Below are 27,249 nucleotides of genomic sequence, written 5' to 3'. Positions count from 1 at the left end.
AGGTTCCCAAAGTCCTACATGCATAAAGCTTGAAAGCATCCACCATCTTGTAGAAAGAACTATGTAATTCTGAGAACGAGTACAAACTCTCTCACCTCAGGAATAAGACGTGTTTACCTATACAGCCCTAATGGCTGGTAAAGAAATGGTAGACTGTCAATACAAGTTTGTAAAAAGAAGAAAGACAGACAGGCTTAGGGCCTGTTCAAGTGTGAAAGAGGAAGTGAGTCTTTAAGGGCTAAGTCAAGTTTCCAGGGTAGGCGAAGAAACAACTGTTTGGAGCAGGGGTAGGGAGTGAGCATTGGTTTGGAGCCTGCCTTTGCCCATTCTTCTGGAAGCTAAGCAGGAGAGCCGGTAAGCAGAAGAGTGAAGAACCCTGCAACTATCATATGTGTTTGAGAAATACAAGTCTGGAAAAATATTTCTTCTCTTTTTTTTTTTAATATAAATAGACACATCAAAAATGTCTTCACTATGGTAATCATGTACCTTTGATAGAAATAGAAGGGAAATTCAATAAGGAGATCCCTAAAAAGCAGTAATTAAAGTAATCTTCAGCTTGACGACTACTAAATAGATCCAAATGAAGCGATCCACAGGGGTAAGAGAAGAATAAAGATCTCTAATGGTTGAGAAATGATGAAGAAAAGCTAGAATTTTGATCTGGAAAGTAAGCCAAAGGTTGTGGCAATAGAATATAGCTATCATTAACAGGGGAGCGCATGTTAGAATCTTGCTTAATGATATTTTCTCTTAATTTCAAATGTGCAAATCTAGAGAAATAAAATGTCATCAATATCTATCCACTTCTTAACTTAGGAGACACATTTTATACAAACACTGAAATCCTGTCAACACCTCTGATATCCTTCTATTATCAATGCTTAGAGTTAGGCTGGTCATAAACTCAATGTACTTGGTAGAGGTATTTTAGACTCCAACTAGAGATTGGATACTCCAGACCTGGAATCGAGAGGGTGTAGCTGGGAAAGTTTTCAAACACGCGTCATTCATTTGTACTATGAGTATAAAATCAGCAACTTTGCCTATTCCTCAAGAACCTGATTAAGAGAAACTGTGCTTTTGATTATTAGCTATTAATTGGGCTTAAAAAGAAAAAAGAAAGGCATCCTCTACCAAAACTTCATAGCGTGGTTACTGACAATTGTTGTCAACTTTATCCTACGACGGTAGCAACATGCAGTAAAGGATTTATAGTCATTGTCACCTGGATTCGACCCCAGTACTGCTTTGGTCTTACGAAACTACTCACATTAGCTCTTTGGTCTCGCAAGTTACTCAGTTCTTCTAATCCTCGGATTGAAGACTGTGATATTTAGAATAGATATCTTCCAGGATTTTGCAAATTTTAAAAGCAACATTATTCTCCCTTACTTCCTTGACTCTCTTTTGAGCATCGTCAGCTAGAAAATGGATATATCCAATCATCTATCTTTTAATTTATCATAATACTATAAAGAGTAGCTGGTAGCAGTTCCGCAAGTTATATTCCTTTTTACTGAAAACTAACTTCTATTCTTTCTATGATGGGAAAAATAACTATAGTGTAAAAATGTTGTAATCCGGCACTTCCATTTGCAGCTTTACATGGTGAAGAGAAAGGAGACACGTGGGGAAAATTACCACCTTCCTTTTTGCCAATTGGCAAAAATTCACTGGCGTTTCCCTCATCTGAACCTGGAGCAGGAAGAGTGCTTGTCACCTGAGGATTAGCACCACTATCCTGGAACTTGTTGACTCATCTCATTTGGCTTTAGAGATTTCACTTGACTCCGATAAACATCAGCTAATACTCAACCTACATAATGAAACTTTCATTGCAGGGATCAAAGGGAATTTACAAGTTCTAACTCAGCAATAAAGAACAAGTTGGTTTCCAGATTAAGATGGCGGATTTAACACACACTTCTCTCTCACCAGAAATGCTATTAAATTATAGTAAATGGGTGTTTAAAAGACATAAACCAACAAAAAAGAAGTGAAAAGGGGAGGAGGAAATAGTAACAGATAAAGCAGACGAAAAGTAGGTAACTGACCCAGAGTCCCTATAGAGTCCAATTCTAAACCATGCGTGAAGAGAGATGAGAATAAACACAAGTTACACTGCAAAACCCTCAGACGACTTGTAAACTGGCAGCATCAAGTACCTCAGGAACTAAAGCTAAAGGGGGCAGCTAAAATAAGAACCACTGGGTGTTAGATCACTAGATTCCACCCACTTGGCAGGTGCAATTACTTTACATAAAATGGGGACTAAATGATCATCTGCAGAATGTAGAGATCCCCAGCTTTCTTCCATCACCCCAAAAGCTGGCAGCCAGAACCCTACCTTCTTGGAAATCCAAAGGCTCTTCTCTGGGGAGTCCTCATAGACATGAGAGAAAATATTCCTCCATTAAACATCAATGTGCTTGTGGGCCAGTGGGCTCTCAACCACAAGGTTGCCAGTTCAAAGTCCCGCAAGGGATGGTGGGCTCTGCACCCTGCAACTAAGATTGAACACAGCACCTTGAGCTGAGCTGCAGCTGAGCTCCCGGATGGCTCTGTTGGTTGGAGCACGTCCTCTCAACCACAAGGTTGCCGGTTTGACTCCCACAAGGGATGGTGGGAAGCGCCCCCTGGAACTAGAAAGCGGCAACTGGACCTGGAGCTGAGCTGCACCCTCCACAACTAAGGCTGAAAGGACAACTTGAAGCTGAACGGGGCCCTCCACAACTAAGATGGAAAGGACAACAACTTGACTTGGAAAAAAGTCCTGGAAGTACACGCTGTTCCCCAATAAAGTCCTGTTCCCCTTCCCCAATAAAATCTTAAAAAAAAAATCAATGTGTTTGTATTTTTAAAAGATGAAAAATATGAAGAAGCAAAAGCAGAAGCATCATTCAGAGAACAAAAAATAATAATAATCCTTAAAAAAAATTCATAAAATAGAGTTAAATAGAAAGGTTAAAAGATGAAGCTGAGGAAACGTCCACAGAGCAGCAAAAATAAAAAGAGGCATAAAATAGGAGGGAATAGCTAAGAAAAATAAAAAACTGGTCCAGATGATTCAACATTTAAATAATACGAATTCCAAAAACCAGAGAAAAATAGAGAGAGGTAATTACCAGAAACAAACTAAAAAATAATAATAATAATAATAATAATAATAATAATAATAATAATAATAATTTCTTAGAACTGAAGAATATTCATTTCCAAATTGAAACGGCCCAACAAATGCCCAGTACAATAACAACAGAATAGTAGGGAGACATGTTAGTTTGAAATTTAAGAATATTAGGGACAGAAGAGTCCACACACTTCCAGAGAAGAAAAAAAAAAAACAACAGACAACATACAAAGGATCAGGATTAGATGGTTTTAAAGTTCTTAAGCAATTGTAGTGTCAGGAACCACTCCTTCAGAATTCTAAGCCTTTTCCACATAATCCAAACTATCAAACAAGCCCAAGGATTGAACAAAGGACACACACTCTACCAAAGAGCTACTGCTGTACTTGCCCCAACAGAAGTTTGCAACAAGAATGAGGAGCGCGCAGGATGTAACCAAAGACAATCAATAAAGAAGAAAAGCAAAGGAAACTTCCAAGGGGATGGGGCTATAAGATCCAAGATGACAGATCTATTGGGCTACCAAACAATGCATTTTGGAACACTGTATCTCAAGAGACAGATATGTTAGATTCTCATACTCCTTGGACAGTTATTTTTCAATCCAGGGACAGGATGCCCAGGTGAGTCTGAACCAGTTTCTTATGTATATAACAACACTGGATCACCTCCAGATGTGGTCTGCCTGGACCTGTTCTTTAGAGCAAGAGTTAGGTCATGGTGAAGCAGAAAAACTCAAACAAGTCCATTCTCTTTAACAATATTTCAACTTGAGCTCAGCTAGAACTCACCCTAACAACCTGACAAATGCTTCCCAGAATTCAGTCATTACCTTGCACTCTCAGGGAAGCTGCAGCCAGACAATAATCCAGACTCTTTTCAGCTCTCCTGAGAGCCTTCATCTAAAAGTGCAAGCATCATCTTTTCCTTACACAGGGAGGTGTAGGATTGCTTCTCAGTTGTTCCAAACCACTCAATATCTGCTCCAGGGATGCATACATTAGTGGTAAATATGTATCCATCAAGAGAGTGGCAAATACAAAAATTAATATACTAGTTGTCTTGGTAGGGGAAGGGTGAGGGGAGGTACTTGTTCTCTTTCTTAATTTGTGTGGTAGGCACATGGATGCCCATTTTACTATTAACCTTTAAACGTGTGCATTTTACATGCACACGTATGTATGAGTATACGTCTGTATGTATATGTATCTATACGAATAAAGAACATACACGAATGGAACAAGTACGTGTGTATATAGACAGACAAACAGGAGGTATTTCAGAATTAAATATAAGTAATATAAGCTATCTGTGGCAATTGATTTTAATGATAATGGTGCCAAAGTTCACTGCATAGTTTCAGAGATGGTTTCTATGAGTTTTTTTTTAAAAAAGTATCAATTAGTACCAAATAGGAAAAAGGAGAAAACTGTAGAGAGGTAATCAAATCCCCCAAAATGATACCTATTGCTGCAATCCATTTCCACCGATGGACACCAAGCATAGTAAGCAATCAAAATCCCCATGGCTGTGGTGACCTGTGTAACAGGAAGATCTGCCTTATTTGGGCCTCAGATGCCTCTAGAGCAGCACATCTAATGCAGCAGCCATCAGGCAGATGTCAGATTGAGTAACTGAAATGCAGCCAGTGTGAGTGAGAAAGTGACGTTTTTCTCTCTTCTTAATTCTAATTAATTTAAAGTTTACATAACCATGTGTGGCTAGTGAGCGTTACAGTTTTGGTCTCTAGGGAATCAAGAACTTGAATTTCCTTGGTACCAGATTCTATATATGTCAAAATCATCCATGTTTTAACCTTTCCACACGTAGGGCATAGAGCCAATAAACAAAAGCTGCTTTTCTCTTTGCGCATACCCATTTGCCCTTCCTCATTTCTAGCAACTGTATTCCTTGGCCGATGGAGGACAAATTTATTTCCCTTACTCTTTAGCCTACCTTTCTTATCCTAGCTTCCTTATTCATTTCTCTGTCCTTCCTTCTAGGTATTTGGGTATAAATGACTAATAATTGATTATAGGGTTAATCCTCTGAGAAGCACTTGAGTTTTAACAAGTTTGAAATTTGGGTTAACATGATTGTGACAGACTGAATGTTTGTATGCCCCCCAAATTCATATCCTGAAGCCCTAATTCCCATAGTGATGGAATTTGCAGAAGCAGCCTTTGGAGGTAATTAGGGTTAGAGGAGGTCATGAGGGTGGGGTCCTCACGATGGGATTAGTGCCGTTACAAGTAGAGACATCGCAGAGCTTGCTTTTGTGGGCTCTTTCTTTCCCTCCCTCCACCACGTGACAGTACAAAGGCAGTCTCCTGTGAGCCAGGAAGAGGGCTCCCAGCACCTTATTAGCCAGCACCTTGCTCATGTACTTCCAGCCTCCAGAACTGTGGGAAAATACGCTTTTGTTGTTTAAGCAGCCCAGGATACGGTATTTTGTTATGGCCGCCCAAGCAGACTAAGACAATGAGAAAGCTTTGACAAATTTAGGTACAGAAATAGGAAAAAAAAAAAAAATGGAGTTAACTGGTGATCCTCAGCTCTAAGAAAATTATACAACCAATTACTTCTTTGCAGCCAAACCATAAGCCTTCCCAGCTCCCCTCTCAGGCTTCACCCGGCCTCCATTAACCTCCTTTCTGTACTTCTGTTTGTTTAAATGCCACATAATCCAGAATGTGATTAAATTAATTAGTAAAAAATCCATTATATATTTTACATGTGCATGCTCTGGATTTTATGTGTGAAATAAAATGCCAACAGGTCATACTAATTAATTTTGTCTTTTATGTTTGATGTTAGGACTACTTGAACTCGTTATGCAAATTTATGCCAAATAGTGCAGAAATTAACACTATTCATCTTCAACAAATCCAAATCTTCTAGCAATCACTCCACAAGTGTACTCTTTTATCTGCAAAATACTTCTAAAGTGCATATGTACTAAAATAAAATATGTAAAATATGGTTTCTAAAATATATATTTCACCACAAATGATAAGTAAAGTCAGGGAATAGACAAAGCTCAGGTATCCTCCATATAGGATTGAATTGCCCAAAACTTTAAAAACCAAAGTTTTAAAAAGCTATTAAATGGAAAAGGTCTAGAGTGTTAAGAAAAGTTGAACAATGTTCTACAAATAATTGGAGGTATGATGCAAAAGACAATCAAATCATTTCCTCAAATGAATTAATTATTTGATCGGAAAAGAACAAAAGACACCTGTGGACCAACTCGGAGGTGAACGCCCCTCCCAGAGATCTCTGAAGCAGATTTTCTTCTGAGACAACCATAGGGCTGTGCCTGAATTGTGTTGAGGCCCATGAATTCTCAACAGAAGGGAATCTGAGGTCAATGAGAATGTGGACTTTGTGAGTTTGCAGATGCAAAACTCACAGTCCTACTGGACTGAACTAGGAGTGCTTGTCCCGGCACAGCTGCTCTGAGCGGAGCCTGGTCGTTCAGAGGAGTGGCAGTGATAGGAGAAGCAGGTTTTTGAAACCACTCATTTCCTTATGTTCGGGAACACCTCTACCACTGGAAAAGCCAGCTACGCCAGAACACATCCGACTTTTTCTACACACATACTCTGGGACCGTGACCTAATCCGTGTTATGTATAAAAGATACACAAGCTTGAGTCACGTTACAAGGTTTGATGCTGTATACACATGACATAATATGACGGACCTACACCTGCGTGGAATAAATCTGGTTGAACAGAAAACTGATAATAATGATCATATGATCTGAACAAGGAGAAGAAAGAGGAAGAAGAGGAACCAGAAGATCAGGAGGAGGAGGAGACAAGGGCAGGAAGCCAAGGACCAGGAGGAGAGGAAAGAGAAGAAAATAATTTACATTAACATAAATAACGTACCAATTTTATGGTGTGATTTCATCTTTGCCACAATCCTAAGAAGTGGATATCATTATTCCTATTTTTAAAATGAGGAAACTGTGTCTCAGAAAAAGTAGGTAGTAGGTACTGAACGTAAACATCACAACTACTAAATGCAACCCTCAGATTTCACCCTGGGTTTCCTTTAGTCAAGAGCATCGGTTCTGAGCGATTCCTATTTCTCATCAAACTTGGGCCACACAGAGGATGGAGTCTCTCCTAGCTCAGCACTGAGCTCAGAGAAGTGAAACCAGAAACTGGACACAGGCTGATCAAGGAATGACGATAGCATCACAAGTCCCATAGCTAAAGCTACGCAAGAACTGGGGAAAGGCTGTCATTAGTGGGAAGCAGAGCTAAGTAAACAAGTCCAAGCCTGGACAGTGAAGCAGGACCACGGGACTCAGAGACTATGAGTAAAGTCAAACACATTTTCACCAACTTATTTGACCGGACTGGCATCACATTTAGAGACTTCTCACTCCCCTCCCTTCCCAATAGGCCAACATCAAGGGTTTTATAGACTGTGAGTCAAGCTTATCAAAACTATTGACAGGCTTGCTATAACCTTGCCTTGCATTTAGGGGTCAGAGGATTAAACTGACTGTTGCTTACTTTATAAAGAAATGCAACTATAAAATTGTGAGCAGGATGCTAAACATTATGGGGATAGCAGAGACATCAGACTTTGATCAGAATTGCTTGGGAAAAGCACATGACATGTTGTGCTAATTAAAACCCTTGCATTAGAATTTCCATTATGGAACTGAAGGGCTGATTGAGAGTTAACATAAACTAAACATAAATCCATGCTCTCACTTGAGGTGGAAAATGTTCATTACTTCTGATGTACAAGACATTCAAAAATGTTTCCCATGGACTTCTCGACAGACTGTTTACTAAACCTTAGTTTCAAATATGGTTAACATTGGACATTATTAATTTGGTAGTTTTTGCTATAATAGGTATTGTCATCCCATTCATTTTAATGTTTAATTATCCTTGGTAAATATATATATTCAGGAAATTTTTAATTACAGATACTTCTGATCATTTTGATTACTCAATGAGCTTATCTTGCTCTTGATTCTTTTGCAATATAGTATGTAAAGATTCCATGTAAAGACAATAATCATGGTACTATTATTTTTTTAAAAAAAGAAAAAACAAACAAACAACAGGCTTAAAATGGAGTCACTTGTGTTAAGCCCCATGTCAGCAAACCAAGACTTAATAGCTAACCTTACTGCAGTCCCAGCTTTTCCTAGGAATGTAACCTTTAACCAGCTAATATGAAATTATCTGGTGGACACTAGTGAGGTAATCTGCTGGATAGATCTCGGCCTTTCCCTAAAGGAAGGTGACTTTCTCTGAAATAATTTGCTCTTTTGATAGTAACTTCCTTTACTCACCCTCTTTCGGACTATAAAAGCCTTCCATTCTGTACAGCTCTTCAGAGTTCCTTTCTATTTGCTATATGGGATGCTGCTCGATTCATGAATTGTTAAATAAAGCCAATTAAATCTTCAAATACACTCAGTTGAATTTTATTTTTTAAAAGAACCTACCTATCTGGGTTATTGTAAAGATTAAATAAGTCGATGCTGGTAGAGCACATAATATCTGCAAATTCATCTTATACGCACCTTTCTAAGCCTTATTAAATTCATCAATTTTCCCTAATTCTATTATCAACATATACTGGTCATTCATAAAGCTTCAAACCAATTTTAGCAGACCAACAGTGGTAACTTTTATAGCAGACAATGTGTTGAACCAAAGTCTGTTCAGGCTGGAGCTAAACCAAAGTACATAAATAAAAGAATCAACCAAACCTACAAGGAGATGAGAGGATTCATAGCTGGCTGCTTTATGACACAAGCAGAGACTCTCAGAGCCAAAGCAAGAAAGAGTCACCCTTGACACTAAATCCACATGAAACTGCTAATAGGCTTTATAAACGGAAAAAAACTCACAGCAGCTAATTCATTCCCTGCATGATATTATGATACGTTCAGCAAGGTGTTACTATGGAAAGAAAGGGCTGAAAGTTCAGCATTTAAAAAAAAAAAAAAAAAGAAAGAAAGAAAGGATTTAATTATCTGACATATGAGCAATTACAGTGCAATTCCAATTAAAACAGAATTGCAGCTAAATGGACCTATTTACCTATTCAAATCACAAACAAAACTATCATCAATGGGATCATTAAAAGAAGGTATGAGAACTTAAAGCAAAGCACCTCAGAACTGCAAGGGTTTGCAAAGATTAGTTTTTGAGCTCTAAATATATACATAAAAATATTAAAAATGCAGAGGCTCCATTGAGGCTAAATAAAAAGGGTGTCACTTTCTGAAAAGAGCAATAGATATAATCACAGAGTTAATAATTCATAAACTAGGAAAGTATTTGTAACAATATGGTAAATGATCAAAAATATAGATAATTTTAGAATGAATGCATTTTATGTTAATACTATTCATAGATGTATTTTTTAAAACTTGACATTTCCTTAAGCATCAATTTTAGATTTATTGACATAATCAATTCAGTTTATGTCAAGTACTCATTTTCTTTCCACCAACCTATATGCAGTCTTAAGAAACCAATAGTATGAAAAAGAAACCGTTCCGTAGAAAATAACATGGGAGAAAAGCTAAGTAAGCTTAGGTTTGACAATGACATTTTAGATACAACACCAAAAGCATGATCTATGAAAGAAAAAATTGAGAAGTTAGACTGCATTAAATTAAAACTTCTGCTCTGTAAAAGACACTATTAAGAAAATAAAAAGACAAGACAGACTGGGAAAAAAATTCTTTGCAAAGACTGGTATTTAAAATATACAAAGAACTCTCAAAACTCAAAAATAAGAGTGTCAATTAAAAAGTGGGCAAAAGATCTGGACATCTCATCAAATAAGATATACAGTTGGCAAATGAGCATATGAAATACGTGTTTGACATCATATGTCATTATGGAATTGTAAATCAAAACAACATACCATTACACATCTATTAGAATAGCAGAAATTGAAAAAAACTGACAACATTGAATGGTAAAGAAAATGTGGAGCAACAGGAACTCTCCTTCATTGCTGATGCAAATGCAAAATGATACAGCCACTTTGGAAGATTACTTGCCAGTATCTTCCAAAACTAAACAAACCCTTACCACATGATCCCGCAATTACACTTCTTGGTATTTACCCAAATGAGGTGAAATATATGTCCCCACAAAAAATTGCACATGAATGTGTATAGCATGTTTCTTCATAATTGCTAACACTTGGAAGCAACCCACGTGTCCTTCAGTAGGTGACTGGATCGACAAACTGGTCATCATATGATGGAATATTATTCAGCAACAAAGAGAAATGAGTTTTCAAGCCACAAAAAACAATGGAGGAAGCTTAAATGCATATTAGGAAGTGAAAGAAAGAAGCCAGTCTGATATGGCCACATACTATTTGATTCCAACTATACGGCATTCTGAAAAAGGCAATATTATGGAGACAGTGGAAAGATCAGAGGTTGCCAGGGGCTACAGGGGAATAAGACACAGTACAGGGGGTATTTAGGCAGTGAAACTACTCTGTATGATATTGCCATAGTGGATACATGTCCTGTATCTATGAAAGCCCATAAAGCTGTAGAACACAAGAGTGAATCCAAATGTAAAGTATGGACTTGAGTTAACAATAATATATTACATTGGCTCATCGATTTTAACAAATGTACCAAACTAATGTAAAGTGTTAATAATAGGGGAAGCTGTGTGCTCAAGGTGTTGGGGGATGTTGAAGGGATATATAGAACTCTCTGTACCCCCCACTTAATTTTTCTGTAAACCTAAAACTGCTCTAAAAATAAAGTTTATTCATTTAAAAAAATATAAAAGCAAGAGAAAAGAATTTTCATTGTTGTGAATTTCCTATAGACAGATACTTTGTTGATATCAGAGAACACTGACATATAGAAAAATAAATGTTACCTACTGTCTTATCCATGGGTTAACGCTCTTCAGGAAGTTAACAGGATGATGGGAATGAGGGACTAGAAGTAAAAATCCAGGAGGGGAGGCAGGGGACTAGAGGAAATAAGGAAAGCCCTAAAGGAGCATGGAAGGGGACAAATGGAATTTTTCCATTTTACCTCATTAGTTCCAAATGTGTCAGGATTTCAGAACTGAAATTCTAACTTGATAGCTGACAATAATTACACAGAATGAGTTGACAATATTTCAATCCATTTTTTTCCCCTTCTTTGTGCCACAGGTCCATTTTATAACAATCTGTCATCATTAACTGTCCACTGCTCACCTGGAACCAATAGGGGAAATTGACAGCCGTCTTAGCATTCAAAAGGAAATTTTTACCTCACCCTGCCCTGCCTGGGGTCTGTCAAAAGTTTCCTAACCCCTGCTTCTTATGATTAAAAATGATCCTATAGTTTGAATTCCGATAGCTTCAACTAAACGGAGCCTTTTCCATAGTTAATTCAAAATGTCATCCATTAGATAAAAGTAACTACGTTGTATTCATTGCACTCTACATGAGAATAATACTTTGAAGGTATGCTTTCTAGAAACTAGCAGGTTCATTACATATTGGGGTTTCAAACTACAGGTGAAATTCTACTTTTTATTCTGAAAATATACTACCTGAGAAGGCAACCCAAGGAACATTTTTTTAAAATCTTTTTTGTAAATGCTTTGGCATCTAAAATCTTGAATAACAACTCCTAGTATTCATTTTCACTAAATTTTGCAAATGTGTATCATATATACAAGGAGTTATGCCAAAACATTTTTCAGGTCTATAGGTCACTCACTTAATTATTCAGCACACAAGTTGTAAGGATTTTCTCGTACCAAGGGCAACTCTCGTGCTAGGCATTGGACATACAATACTGAGTACGATACAGTACCCGCCCGCAAGGTGTCACAGACTAGGAAGAGGGGAGTAACATAAAATCATCCTAGTGATTCCATACCTTGTGATAGAAATCCTGAGATGAGAACCAAGTGTGTTTAGGACCCAGAGGAGCTGTGTTTCTCCCAAGACAGGACATACTTCCATGAAGTTATTTCCCAAGTAAAGAAAATGAAGTGGTTTGACAAGAAAGATAAGAGTTTTTCAGACAAGGGGAATTCTCTAAGTCTTAAAAAACCTTAGACTCTAAGAAATCAAGGCATGATGAGAAGCAAAAGTTTAGGACGTAGAAAGATAGGTAGGTCCTGAGTAAAAGGGGGTAAGGCCAAGGGCAGAGGTTTTGTTTTGTTTTGTTTTGTTTTGTTTTGTTTTTTAGCTATGGAGCTAAGAAGTTAAAGGGTTTCCAACACAAGAGGAAGGTTTCAGACTCACATTAACCAAGAAGGCCTTACTGTTCCCCTTTGCTTGACTCAATTTTTAGATAGGTTTCTTCCTGACTAGAGGCCCAATTCCCCGTTTCTTAAGAATATTTACTTTAGAAGACTTTCAATTGTAAATGCTTTCTCTGTCCCCTTTGAGATGCATATCTTTTCAGCCTGTTGCCAGTTTTACAACCAGGGACTGTTTTTCTCAGTGAGCTGGGAACCACCCCTTTGAAATATAATCACTCAAGGAAGATAGTGTCCCTATCTTCGAGTCTCTAGGACTGGATAGGAGCCTAACTAATTGTTGCTGATAAGTGACAATTAGCAAATACAGAGAGCCGAATCAATGACATTGACTAACCTCCCCCACAATGTCCTCCACTATTTTCCTTCTCACTCACTCCAGTGCTTAAACATTCTCCCGCCTGTTGTTACAGCAGAGGTGAGTTCACTTCCTCCTTCCTATGGCAGTAGTCTCGAATAAAGACTTCCTCACCTGTTTAATTTCCAGTGCAGTTTTTCTTTGACAACAATTTAGAAAAATCACTGGCAGAGAAGTGGAAGACAAATGACTGGCAGACAAGGTGAGAGGCAAGAAGGAGAGTTGGGGAGCTATCGGAGAGTATGACATGAGCAATGGTGAGGTCTGGAATAAAGAAGTGGCAGTAAAGATAAGAAAGGAGAAACATACCAGAGAGATATTAAAGTCAAAGAATGAGCTCCATGATGAATTCGACGGCGAGAAGGAATTGTTTACAGTGGCCACGGCAGTGACAACCTTTTTCTAACTTGCCTGACAGCACAGTGAAGGGAGGCCTGCTGAGCTAGAGAGACTGCAGGAAATCAAAGAAGGCAGGAGAGATTGAGATTGAGATTGAGATTGTTAGAGAGAGAGAGAGAAGGAGGGATGGAGGGAGAAGGGTGGATTACAAATATGAAAGAAAGTGGCCCTCGTAATGATGAATGACAAAGACCACTGATAAATGTCTCAAAAACATCTGATAACACCTAAAATATCTGAAAGGGACCTCTGCGTTAGAATGTTAGAATGCTGTTCCGGACAGCATTGGGGAAAGACTGTTCTCAAGCCTGGAGAACCAAGAGTAGAGAGAGGAAGGAGGAGGAAAGACATCCATCGAAAGCCTAGACTACAACACCTCAGGAACTAGGAATTAGTGACACATCCTTTTCTTTTTCTCCTTTCAATCATCAGCAGACAGGACGTGATAACAGAAAAGCAGAAGTGAGAGAAAAATCCAGAAAAAAAAAAGATGTTAAAGCAGAGTCAGATGGAAAATGCAACCCAATCATGGCTAACATGTTCAAAATTGCATGAGTTTTCTTTTGTCCTATTGCTGATGAATTAGGTTCCTATTTTACCAGTGATAAACCAGGGGGAAAGTATGGTAAAAGGCCCAAGATTCTCTTCTAATAAATAATAAAAACCAAAGGTCCAGATCAAACAGTTCTGTGAAATATAAATATCATCATCTTCCAACTTCATATGAAAGTTTATGGACAACGATGTAAATTTCTATTTTTGATGGAAGGTTTCCATTTCAATGAAGATCCCTAATGTCACATGCAAAAAAATTCTAGTACAAGAAAATGACATAAAATTCCTTGGAGTTCATTCCCAGTGTTAAATGTGAAAGTAGCTTTTGACTGTGAGGTTCTAGAATGCACTTGACAATGGGTATTGGAAAACAATGCAATTGTTTTCTAGGTACATTTATCGGGAAGGTAATATTTGCAAAATTTCCCTAGCTACAGGGCAGAACCACCACTGATAATTTACTGCCAGTGCTCTAGTCTTTGGGAGGGAGATAACAAATACTTATCTGTGACATTGGAATCTTGGCTACACGCCTGGCCAGCCAAATAAACGTGAAAGTCAAGTGAAATATTATGCATCCAAAAGCAAAGATTCGTAACTGTACCCAAAGCTTAACTATTCAGAATGATGGTTAGCGTCTCTCACCATCTGATGGTTCAAATCTCTTTCACAATTTAAAAATCATACTGTCCATTACATTGTGTGGTGCTGGTCAAGGTCACCAAGAGTGAGATGCTGGGGACACATCAGTCACGCAGCTCTGCATTTCTGAGTTGATTGGATACATGTTGAGAATTAACGACAGAAAGACTTCCTAAAATCTGCTGATGGGGCCTCAGTCTCTTTGTGGAAGCAAAAAGAGTAAACTAATTATGCACAGACAGCTGCCATGGAGAGATGTGGAATTGGGCAGCTTTAAGCAAACACATCCCCAGCATCTGCCAACCTAGGGGACTCAAATTCTGCTTATCAGTGACTCCAGAAGAGTAGCCGCCATCAGTGATTCAGGAAACCTACGAAGTCTTATGAAAGAGTGGTTTCCACCAATATGCACGATGAAAGACCTACTGCTTTTACCTGTGAAACTAGCACGTAAAATTGTGCTTCTGAGTCAATCTGTAAAGAGGTTATTTTGAGACTAGCACATACGTCTGTCCTTGGTTCTATTCAGTTCAATATCTTTACTGATAAATTGAGAGAGTATATAAAAATGTCCATCTTGTTGAGGATGAAACACTGGAGTGATCTCTGACTACGGTGTTAGGCTAGAAATAGCCCAAAATTTAAACTGTCTTGCATTCAGGTTTCCAATGTTAATTACTCACATTCCACATGGAGACTCTTTGGCTTGACAATAGTTCATGCCAAAAAGAACTTTTAAGAAAAAGTCAGCATTAACATTTTAGGTTTTAAAAATAATAAGCACTAATTCTGACACATCTCAAGAAAGTAATTAAGTTATATTCCAATTCCCTGACATTGGAATAGTAGGGAGGTTAGACCAAAAGATACACAGAGAGAAATTTGGAGGCTAGTGATCATACGAGCCTAATCCCCAGTACCTAGAACAATGCTTGGTACATAGTAGGTGTTCAATAAATAGTTGTTAATGAAGAAGTGAATGAATGAACGCAAGGATTTTCACGTATGGGTGGTTCCTTCCTGGCTTAGTTAAAATGTCAGGTGCTGAGTTACATAGACAAGACGGTGCTTTAGAAACTGAAGTGCCCCGCCCTCTCCTGCCCAGGTCCATGGTGGCACTGAGGCCCTCATTCCCTCAGCTGCCGGAAGTGTTGGCCTTGCTGGTAGCTCACAGCTTCCGTCTCCAGGAAGGAAGCTGCCTCACTCAAGGTTTGCTCCTTCCCAGGGGACAGACTCTCCTGGATCCCACACTCCTTGCCTCAACTGGGCAACTCTAAATGGCCATCCAAGATCCAAATGTCCCTGGGGAGTCTTCTGTTGCAACTGCGTTGCAGCTGAACTTTTTCCTGTACCCGGTCTTCTTTCCTCTCTCTTCATAGCTGTTGTTCCCTCTTGGAGAATCCCCAATAAACCTCCTACACATACAACTCAAGTGTCAGAGTCCATTTTTCAGGAAACCCAACCAATAACAAGAGGTATGGTCCCGAACTCTTTTAAAAAATACATTTCTGTAAGTGCACAGCTACTCGTATGTCTTTACAAAGGAGTAAGGCTGTGTACTAAAGTGTACTGAATTAGGAGAGAGAAGATGGGTGTTCTTATTAAAATGCCGTTGTAGCTCTGTGACCCTGTGGGAGACAATGCTGTGGTGATGCATGCAGATACTGCATAAAAGCCCTCTGTGAACCATGAAGCTCTATGCAATCACTAGGTGTCATTAATTACTAAGTATGACGTCATGCCTGCCGTGGCTCACGCCACACCACTCACATATTAACATCATGAATAAGGGGGAAGGGGAAGGGATTAGACAGCACAGTCGGGAACCACAAGATGGCCACGGGGATATGAAAGGCAATTTGGGGAACGCAATCAATAATGTTGTAAAGATTTGGTAGGGTACCCGACGGACACTTGTCCCATTTGGGAGACCACCTCAGGGATGATGTAGATGCCTGATCACTGCGCTGCACACCTGAAGCTGAAGCTGAACAATAATGAATGTCAACTATAATTTAATATACATATATATATAGTTACAAGAAGTGGAGTGCAGCTTTAGGAATAGAGACAGTGGAAATGTAATGGCGGTGTGCGATGTCAGAGGGGTAGTGGATGAAGGGCGGGGGGTTGTCACTGTGTGAGGGGTATAAAGGATAAACATCCATCACATTGTTTTGTACACCTGAGACTAATAAAAAATAAATAAATAAAGGTAACTTTTATACAAGGCTCTTAGAAGAAAGTCTTTAAAGAGAAATCTAACTACTATCTGAGTTGATATTATCCCAGAGTTGTCAGCCTGGGAGGGTAACAACAAAACGGAAAAGGCTGGTATATAAGCAGTAAAAATTGGTCATCATTTATATGTGTGTGTGTGTTTACATAGAATAAACCAATGAAAAGGAAAAATTTTTTCTTTGGCCAGAGATGTAACGATATACCTGCAACTGATTGTTCTGAATACCAAAGGCTAGGTTTTAACAATAAATGAAGGACGGAAGTGACAAAGGCTCATTTCCTTGTCGTAACATTACCATCTACTACAGCACAGCTTTCCGGAAGCACTTATTTTCTTGTGAGCAAAGCAAGGCTTTGGATCATAGAAAGAATTGGACAACAAAACATTTATCTGAAAAATGAGATCATCATCTTTCAGCCTACTATTTCCCTGGCATCTGATTCTTTGAAGTTAGAAGACAGAGAGTATACTCCTTTATAAACCAGGACCCCCTAGGAATCAAGGACTTGTCTCTAGGTGCTTATGAAAGCGAATGAATTCAGTGATTCATATCTAACGTGCTGCTCAACAATTCTTTAGACATGGCCACTCATTGTCTTGCTCTTCGAATTGCAAACTTTCTCTTCTCTTCCTGAACACCGAGACCCTCCCTTCCCTACTGTTAGCTGGTACGCTCGCTTCTTCTTTCTCTGGGGAAGTAATCAGAATAGAACTGTTGCTTCTCCCTAGTACCAATACCCAGTCTCCCTGCGTCTGGGCCCACTCTTGTGCTTCCCTCTCGGTGCTCGAAGATGCTGTCCCCACCACCCCACTGTGCACGGGATCCCATTCCCACTTCCTCAGAGACATTGCTCCTGTGGTTGGCTCCCTCTCCTAACCATGTTCTTCCTCTCCCGTGACTTGGTCTTGTCAGCATATATACATCAGCATACACAGCCGTACAATCTTACAAATTAGGAAGAAAGAATCTTCCCTTGATTCCACATCTCTCTTCAGCCACCACCCACTTCTCTCTTTCCCTTTACCGTGTGATACCTCAAAGGAGCAATCTATAAGAATCATTTCATTGGCTCCCATTTGCACACGAACCCACTCTATTCACCTTTTTCACTCCGCAAGGTCTTGTGAGGTTACTAATTACCACCCTCCCCCCAAATCCAATTCCAATTAGTATGTATCTTACTCCACCCCAGCGGAGCATTTGACACAGCTGTCACCCCTTTTATAAAACATTTTTCTTCCCTTGGCTTCCAACCAACAAGCTCTCCTGTTTTGTCCTAGCTCACTCTGTGCTTCCTCTGGGTCTCCTTTGGGCCTTCGACACTTTCCCTACCTGCTTACCAAGTTGCTGAGGCCAAAACCTCAGAGGGAGGTATCCTCGGGTCACTTTTTCTCTTACAGAGTACAGCTAATCCATCCTCTGATCCTACCAGCATCACCTCCAAAACAGACCCAGAGGCCATCTGTTTCTCCCAACTCTGCTACTTTTGCCAACTCCCTCTACTTCTCTCACCTCTTACTTAGAATATCATATTGGCCTGATATCTGGTGACCCTATTTCCACCTTTGCAGCTCGACCATCAATTCTCCACTCAGCAGGTAGAATTATTCAGAATAAATGCAGGCATGTATTACGCATCATTTCAAATAATTCCAGTACCTTCTCATTATATTCTGAATAAAATCCAGGCTCTCTCCGTGGCCTACGAACCCCCTCCATGAGCTGGCCTTTTCCTACAGCTTCAAAATCATTCCCAACCCCACTCCACCCAACCAACCAGGTTTTAGCCACATGAACTTCCTTGTTGGTTAACCATTCCAAGGATGCTTGCGTCACAGAGCCTCAGCACTTACTGTTCCCTCTGTCTGGGGACACCCTTCCCCAGAAATCCACATGCGCTCTCCTTCTTTACTCTAACGTCTCTACTTATGCGTCATCTCTTCAGACAGCCCCTCCCTGACCACGTTCCCCAAACTAGAATCCTTTGTCAGTTTTGCGCTTTATTTCCCTGATAGCACTTGACTGCTATGTTCTCTTCTTCATTTGTCTGTCTCTCCCATTGGAATATAAGCTCCATGACAGAGGGCATTTTGCAGCACCCCCATCCCTTGAAATAGCACCAGAAATACGGTAAGTGGTCAATGAATACTTGTTGAGTTTATGAATAATTTATTTGGGGGTGGTAGGAGGCCCCCAGACAGAAACCTGGCCGAGAAACCAGAGGATGCTAAAGTAAGGCAAAGTCAGTTTAAACACAAAACAGCATTTGAAATGGGATCGTGAAAGATTTTACAACAAATGTGCTATTAAAGGTATTTTATAGATGAAAATGAGAACTATTGGGAGGAAACAGAGAGCATAGTGATTAGGTAAGTACTCAGAATGCCAGGCCTTTGGACAGTTTCCTTAAGTTTTCTGTGTCTCAGTTGCTCTCTATGTAAAATGGGGAGAACAATGTTATCTATCACACAGAGATGCTGGGAGAATGATAATGTATAGAAAGGCTGAGACATTTCCTAGCTCACAGTAATAGCACAATACATTAACTATTATTGTTGTTATTTATTATTACATTTTTAATTAAAAAATACATATAAGATACAGACAAAAGATAGAGAATAACAGTAAACAAACTAAGCACAAACTCAGGTAAATGTTAACTTGTGAAAATAAGAGTCAACATAAACACACTCACAAAGGGATGGCCAGAACCTTTCGGAGGACAGAGTGATGTCATTTCACTCAGATTTCAAAATGGAAGGCCAAACTCCAGCAAACAAGGTCTAATCTCTACTGAATAGCACGGTTGTCAACTCGTTAAATGAGGGGGAAAGATTCAATTTTAGATGAAGCAATAGATAGAAAAAAAATCAGTGTTTCTAGCAAAGTCATGAAGCAAAATGCACTTACACGATTTTCCAATGCTCGCATTCATTATAATGAGTGATGCCGGAGTTTTAAAAGCACTTCAGGAGGAAAAATTTTAAATTCTGTGTAAATTTCTATTTACATAGGGTTAAGGATTTATTATAATATAGTGTGTTCTGAGGAACTAGCACGTTTCACAACTGCAGTTAGCAGAGAAGGCAACTAAAACCTGAAAAGGATACATGCGTTACCCAAGGTCATACAACTAATTAGAGGTTAGATTAGCTTTTCTTATCCTTGCTTATATATTCCATTTAAGTGATGTTTGCTAGAAAAATAGGTACATAGTGTTCCCATAACCCTAGCGTTGTCATTGTCACCAGAGTAAGAAGCTCCAGCAAATCTGGGGCTATTTCTGTGTTGCGATTTCTGGGTTTTTTTCTCATCACTGTTTGCTCAATCACTCAATAAATGTGTACTGAATAAATGACATTGTAATGTTAGATTCCCACTTTCATCTTTCAATGCCTAGCACCTAGCGTGGTATCTAGCATAGAATTGACACAAATGTATAGTTTTTGGAAGCATGGATGCATCAATGAGTGAATGGCTCTACACTTTTTTGCATATTTATTAAATTGAAGTCAAATATGGAAATTGGAAACAATGCAAAATCCAGGGATCTGCCTCCCCTCAGTGTAAAGATGGGTTGGACTTAGTGACTCACTCACAAAGAACAGCATAGGGAAAGGGGAAAAAAAATAGTAACGTGACAGTGGAGAAAGCTAGCAAATACAACCTTAATCAAGTGACCAGGCTGCCATCACCAGGATGTCATGAGGGTATCAGATAAACCCCCAGGTAAGATGGGACAAGAAGGGTACGTCACCTCTGCAGTATTCTTTCCAGGAACCCATAACTCCAGTCTAATTAAGAGTAAAACAACACATAAAGCCAGATCAGGGCATATTCTACAGAATAGCTGGCCAATATTCATCAAGACCATCAAGGTCATGAAAAAGAAAAAAATAATAATAATAAAAAGGAAAGACTGTGAAGCTGTCACAAACCAGAGAAGACTTGGAAGACATATCAACCCAATGCCAAGTGATGTCCTAGATTGGATCCTGGAATAGAAAGTCCAGAGTTTGGTTAATAGCAAGAAAGAAATATCAGTTTCATTGATAAAGGTACCATGGTATAAAATGTTTAACAATGGGGAAAGCTAGGGGAGCATATCCAGGGACTCCCAGTAGTACCTTTGCAACATGTCTATAAATCTAAAATTATTCCAAAATAAAAAGGTTTCCTTTTAAAAAAAAAATTCAGTGATGGACACCAGAGGACGCAATTATGAGACTGTATTAAAACTTAAGAAATGGAATTGGCTGATAATTGGCCAGATCACCAAATACAGCCATTCAGTGTTTACATGTGTCAGGTTTCATACCTTGCCATCAGAGCAATCCCCTGTACTAGTAGACACAACAAAAGTAAATGGAATGATTACTTATATTTTCTCCCCCGAATCGTTCCATGATATTTATCAGTGTTTTCCATTCTATTTTTGAAGGTGAGGAAGCACCTTGAGGAAGCACCTTGAAGAGCTATGTATAGAAGAGGTCAGCTGCTCTGAGCCTGACTTCCGGCCCTGAAACTGAGGGGTGGTGTGACAGTAGCACTTCTTTGGCAATAACCACCACCACAATCATGGCAACCATTTTCGGAGAATATGCTTATGTGCCTGACTGCGCTCCAGGGGTTTCATATACAAGATTAGATTTAACCCTCAGGACTCTATGAGGTGGCAATTATATTCTCATTTTAGAAATGAGAGATTTGGTCACCAGAGAAATGAATTACTTTGTCAAGGTTGCAGCTGAGATTCAGAACCAATCATTTCGGACTCTTCTAAGTCAGTAAACAAAAGTCAGGGAAATTCCATGAAGGCAATCCTAATATCATTAGTCTTTACCAGAGAATAGCAGACTGAGATATTATATGTTATACGTTACATAGGTATGCAGTATAAATATCCAGGTACTATCCGTTATACTGAGCTAATGTACGTAAAAGGGTTGCTGAATGCTATATTGGTTATACAACAAATGTTAGTCCCCTTCTATCTTTATAGGCTCCATCAGTTTTTAATTTGTTTAAACTGGTTTTTGCTTTTTGTTTTAAGCCCTAGACTTGTATGAATTAACATAGCAATTCAGAAATCCTGGGTGAGCTAATGCAAGAAGTTAACTTTAGCCAGCTTACACGGGATAGACTTAAGTCATGGCCAGTGTCCAATTATTCTAGATATAAAAATCTATGCCATGTATCAGTGAAACTATTTTCAAGTTAGAAATATAACAAGATTTTCAAAACTGATTATCCTTTCCCTAGACTTTACTGGGAAAGGGAAAAATTCCCGACCTCAACCCCCTACCATTCTTCAGTTCTTACAGCTGGACTAATAATAAAATAGGACAAATAACACGAGGCTAAATTAACAGGAGAAAAATCAAGTTAATGTGTATGCATGGGTAGTTGTAATATCCTGCACAGATCATAAAATGAGGCTCAAAGAAATGATTGAATCAGATACCTATTTATACTTTTTAGACAAAGAAACAAATTTGTGAAGGAATTGACACTATGAAAAAATAACTTAGTGTCATTAGAAAGGAATCTAAGCAAGGTCTGAGTATTCATTATTGAGGAATCCAAACAAAGTTTGGGCTTGGGTAGTAAATTCATCAAGAAGCAATAAGGTTTGTTTATACAGACTCTTCGGCTCTGGGTTCTTCAATTCTAATGACAAGGGGATTCTCTGCCTCCAAGTGCAAGGACGGTACCTCTCACCTGGGAGATTTATTTCCTGTTTTGAGGGGTACAGAGAGCTCAGTATTCTTCTTGCTCTGGTAGTTTCTTAAGTAAGTAACTTTAATTCAAAATAATCAATATCCTTTGTGGGATCATTTGGGGCAGCCCGTCTTGGGCTTCGACAACTGTATGATTACATGGTTTATTATGCGCTCATTTATATACTTTATTCAGGTTATAAGAGTGAGTTTCTGCTGTCATTATTATTGATTGACTTTAAGAATTTTTTTAAACAAGGTCACTTTCTCTTCATTTTCTACCTCTTCAGTTGAATAGACTTTCCTGCCTTAGACATCGTAACCATTATCTTGAGGGTTAATAATTCATAAATCCAGTGACTAAGACTCTAATTCCTTTCAATAAGTCTGAAACTCACCACCAGGGGCTGAGGGGGGGACTGGCAAAGACTAACCCTTTCTGTATTATTATTTTAGGGGGGATGCCCACCAGGTGACCTGAAATGAAAGAGGGATGCAAAGTATGTGAAATAGCACAGTCATCTTTTTCTACACTAAAATAAGCAGGGCAATTAAAAGAGCTGTCATCCTGTAATTACCATGGAGTCCTGCCTTACAGACAGAAGCAAGATTTTGTTCAACAACAAACATTCGATCTGTAATCTCATATGAATAATGACCCAGCCCTGTGAGCAAGATTCTATTAAACAGTGATGGCAAACAGCCCGTGCTGCCTAGATGAATCACGCGGTATATTACTGAGAAACGGGACTAATTTTTAAAACCCAGCAACGCGGTACTGCTCCAGTTTGCATTTTGAATGTTCACAATAAATAAATGACCGAAGAAAATTCACTCCCTTTGGTCTTCTGAGATGTCGGTCAAAGTGCATGCCTAGAATTTCTTTTATCTAGATGAACCCATCTAGATGCATTTCATTTAATTTGTGCTTCTGAAATCACGTATCTGCTTTTTGGCATGTATATCATGTATGGACTTGAATTGATTTTTGCTTTTAGATTCAATGTGAGCTCTGCCAGTTTTCCCATGAATCTGTGCTCAGCTACATGTTGGAGCTCAGTGAAAGAATGGGGGTAAGAAATAAATAATAACCCAAAGGGCAAACTTTCCTGAGCAAATATAGGTTAGAAACGTCATCACTATTGTGTGTGTGTGTGTGTGTGTATATATATATATATATATATATACACACACACACACAATGGAATACTTCTCAGCAATACAAAAAGATGAAATAGTGCCATTTGTGACAACATGGATGGATCTTGAGATTATTATGCTAAGTGAAATAAGTCAGACAGAAAAAGTAGAGAACCGTATGACTTCACTGTTATGTGGGATATAAAACTGAAAGCAGCAAAGGCACAAGACAAACAAAGAAACAAAAACTCAGAGACACAGGCAATAGTTTAGTGGTTACCAGAGGGTAAGGGGGGTGGGGGGTGGTAGATGAGGGTAAGGGGGATCAAATATATGGTGATGGAAGGAGAACTGACTCTGGGTGGTGGACACACAATGTGATTTATAGATGATGTGATACAGAATTGTACACTTGAAACCTACGTAAGTTTACTAAAATTGTCACACCAATCAACTTTAATAAAAAAAAAGAAACATAGTCACCATATATTAAAAGTAGAATGACTGTGTAGGCCACCTTTACTTCTAATTAATACATTGTTTTCTTCAAACCCAAATCTTGAGAAAGATATAACTCCTTGGTTCCCTCTTTGAGTGTTTCTTATTTCTTTTGGGTCTCAAAGACACTGCTGAGTTTGTTGGATTTATATTTATACCAAGTCGTCGCCCCCAATTTGATATGGGAAGTTTCTTCACGTATAAGTTTTATCACATAGGATGTGATGAGAAAAACACTTGCCAGAAAATGTCATCTTCTTGTAAAAACTCAAAACACAACTACCTCTGGCAATGGTGGACAGATAACGCACAGAAAAGATAGAACAGATCATTGAAATCTACAGATAAGCCTCAAATCCCACTTTAGCCAAAAATGCGAAATGCTTCTCCACTCCCAACTGACATCCTTCAGAATTGGTGACAGGCTAAAAATATTACTAACATGAAACCCATTCTCTTTTTTCAGTTTTCAAATATTGTTTAAACTATTTGTTCAGAAGTTTGAAATGAGAAATAACATAAAATACTTTTCTTTATAATTAGTAATCTCTAAAAGTCAGTTTCATGTACATCGTAGCTACACCTCCCATTGCAAACGTATCTGTCCATCACATTATGGGTTAAATTAGATTTAGTGCTAGTCTGTGACTTATTATGTCATTTACATTAGAAAACATAATCTGTCAATTATGGAAGGGAGAAGAGCAGAGGTTTTCTGCTTTTTGCTCCTCTTCCACCTCAAACTTTCCTACCAAAAGAAGTAAGAGTGAAGGACAAAGTGACTAGGCTAGGGAGAAACTAAAGGGTATTGATGTTAAAGGAAAAGAACCAAGAGGTTGAGGAAGCTGAAGCAGTGGCGGGAGCTGAGGAAGCAGTAATTTCATGCAGAATTCCCTGGTAAGTTCAGTGACGGGACTACCGTGGAAATGTATCTTTGCTCACTGCCCCCTCCGTATCTGAAGTTTCCTGCACACACCCCTGACGGTGTCCCTGGATTTCAGGATTTCCACCCACTCAACTCCGCTCCACATTATAGGTACGGGAAGCAGAGCTTGGAAGTCATTATCCCAGGAATACCTCCCCTACTCCATTCCTACCAGTTTTATCTACTTGCGTCTTCTACAATTCCAAGGCAGGCCCACGCTTGGAGCTAGTTTGCAGTTTTCATTCATAAATCTCTGGTTCTATATGAAATGTCTTTTTATTGGCATCCCTGCCTGTGCCCTTGGGCACTGGCCCTGATCTTCTCTGACTTGATTGCATTTGACTATTGGCCCCCACAATTATGAAGGAGTCCAGGACTCTAACATCTAACACACCTGTGGTCTTAATATCATCTGGCCTCCTTTACCCAGTTATGTCATATATCATGATATAGACATGGTATTTAGATACAGATAGATACTTAGATATAAAGGGATCTAAAATAGTGGCTGGAATGTAAAAAGTGCCCAATAAACACTGAATGACAGATGGGGTAAACTAAACATTAGTTCTATATTTAAAGAAGTATATGGAAAGTATGAACACTAAAAAGTAATTCATATATTGAGTCGATTTAAGATTTCGGAAACAATGGCACCTCATCATCAATGAATCACTTTATCATGGCATGGAGTATTCTGTGGGCCATTCTTTGATATCAGACAAACACAAAATAGCTAGAAGTGTAGGACATGTCTTCATAGATAACTTTGTCACACCTGCATGAAGACTGAGGACAGTGTTTGTAATGCTGGCTCCAGGAAGACACTTATGCTGCTCAAGAGTTTTCTAGATGTTACTCCACCATGTGGTGTCACCAACTTTCCACTTTCTCATTTTAGATAAACCTGAGACTAACGTGGTTCATAAACCAAGAGACCCTAACTTGGCTTCTTGAGAAGAATAATTTTCTTCTCTGCTTTCCTTTTCCAGTTCCATTTTCTTCAGCCCACGTACCATCACTTGGGATTCCCGAGTTCCTATCCTTCCCTGCATCTCTCTGACCATGGTTTTCAGACACAAGATGAGTCTAACCATCAAACCTAGGAGGACCAAGAAGCTGACCAGAGGCCGATCACATGAAATCAGTGAGGCACTTGCAACTTACAAGCTTCCCGGAGCTTCTCTTTGTCGTAGTGGAAGCCTTCGTAGTCTTGCAAACTGATTTTGTTCACTCGGATCCTTAGGCGGTCTGGAACAGACTGGGGACTGCAAAACAAGAACCACATAGTCAGACATGAATGAGAGTGGAATTGGGAGTTACATGCCCCTGGAGGGAGTAAAGGCGATATCCTCTCTTCACGCTTAGAAGAAAAAGTTCACGTTCGAACCAGAACTGTGGGTTCTTGACCAGACTACAGCAATTATCTGGAGAATACTTCTCCAGAAACCACAAGTTTCTGGAATTTAGGTAAGAACATGGAAATAAGCAGAAAAAGCTTCTGGAAACCACTTGTATCAACTTTGCTATTAACTGATTAAAAGTTCTAATACAATTATGTGTTTAGTTCCGCAGTAAATTACATGCAATGAGTCTGAACTAGTCTGAAGTGGCACAGAGCTCTAAAGAACTGCTGTCGGCAAATATGCCGCAACAGCCAAACATGGCAGCGTGACCCTCAGAAGAGACAAAAAAAAAAAGCAGACCAGGAATCCAGAAAGCATAGGACTGAGATGGAAATAGCCCTGCACACCCTAACGGTCTCTGAGAACACTTCTCAGTCAGAACATATTGCAATAAACACTGCCTGTGATGGTGCCTCAGAGCACCCCAAAATGAAAACAAAAATGAATATGTACAGTGTACTTTCCTTGGGAAATGAATGATGTATGTAATTCATTTTAAAAGAATTCAATCCAAACTAGTTGGTTCAGAATATGAAACAATGAAAGGAGTAGTACCAAACTTTCTGAAGCAGCCTGTTCATCTTCACAACATCTTTACCCAGATTCCTTGGATGTTCTTAACTAATATTTTCAAAATAGTTTAATTATGGGAAGTAGTTGAGTAAAAACAATTTAATTTTCATCATCACCACTATAGATCAATATATTTCTTCAATATATTAATATAACACAATCCCCACCTGTCCTTAATATTGTCTTATACTTAGATCTCATTGGTATAAGCAATAGAGGATTGTTTCTCTTTTCTTATATTATGGGATAAAAGTCACAACTGAGTAAAGTAGAAAGAATAGCAGTACTCTGCAATTTGTTTCAACAAAGGAAGGAAGGAAGGAAGGAAAAAAGGAAGGAAAAAGAAGAGGGAAAGAGA

The 27,249-nt window shown here is 38.9% G+C and overlaps 1 protein-coding gene across 2 annotated transcripts in view; it reads right to left on the bottom strand.

Moving 5' to 3' along the window:
* Positions 1–27,249, bottom strand: part of DGKI (diacylglycerol kinase iota) — a 382,485-nt gene that overhangs the window by 86,727 nt on the left and 268,509 nt on the right. For both annotated transcript variants that reach the window (XM_033099050.1, XM_033099049.1), the window contains one exon: positions 26,080–26,180. In XM_033099050.1, coding sequence (XP_032954941.1) covers positions 26,080–26,180 — 101 coding nt within the window. The remainder of the gene's footprint in view (positions 1–26,079; positions 26,181–27,249) is intronic.

The sequence above is a fragment of the Rhinolophus ferrumequinum genome, chromosome 26, assembly GCF_004115265.2.
Source record: "Rhinolophus ferrumequinum isolate MPI-CBG mRhiFer1 chromosome 26, mRhiFer1_v1.p, whole genome shotgun sequence".
NCBI lineage: Eukaryota > Metazoa > Chordata > Mammalia > Chiroptera > Rhinolophidae > Rhinolophus > Rhinolophus ferrumequinum.
Note: the sequence above shows the minus strand (reverse complement) of the source record. Positions and strands in the feature narration are given on the sequence as shown.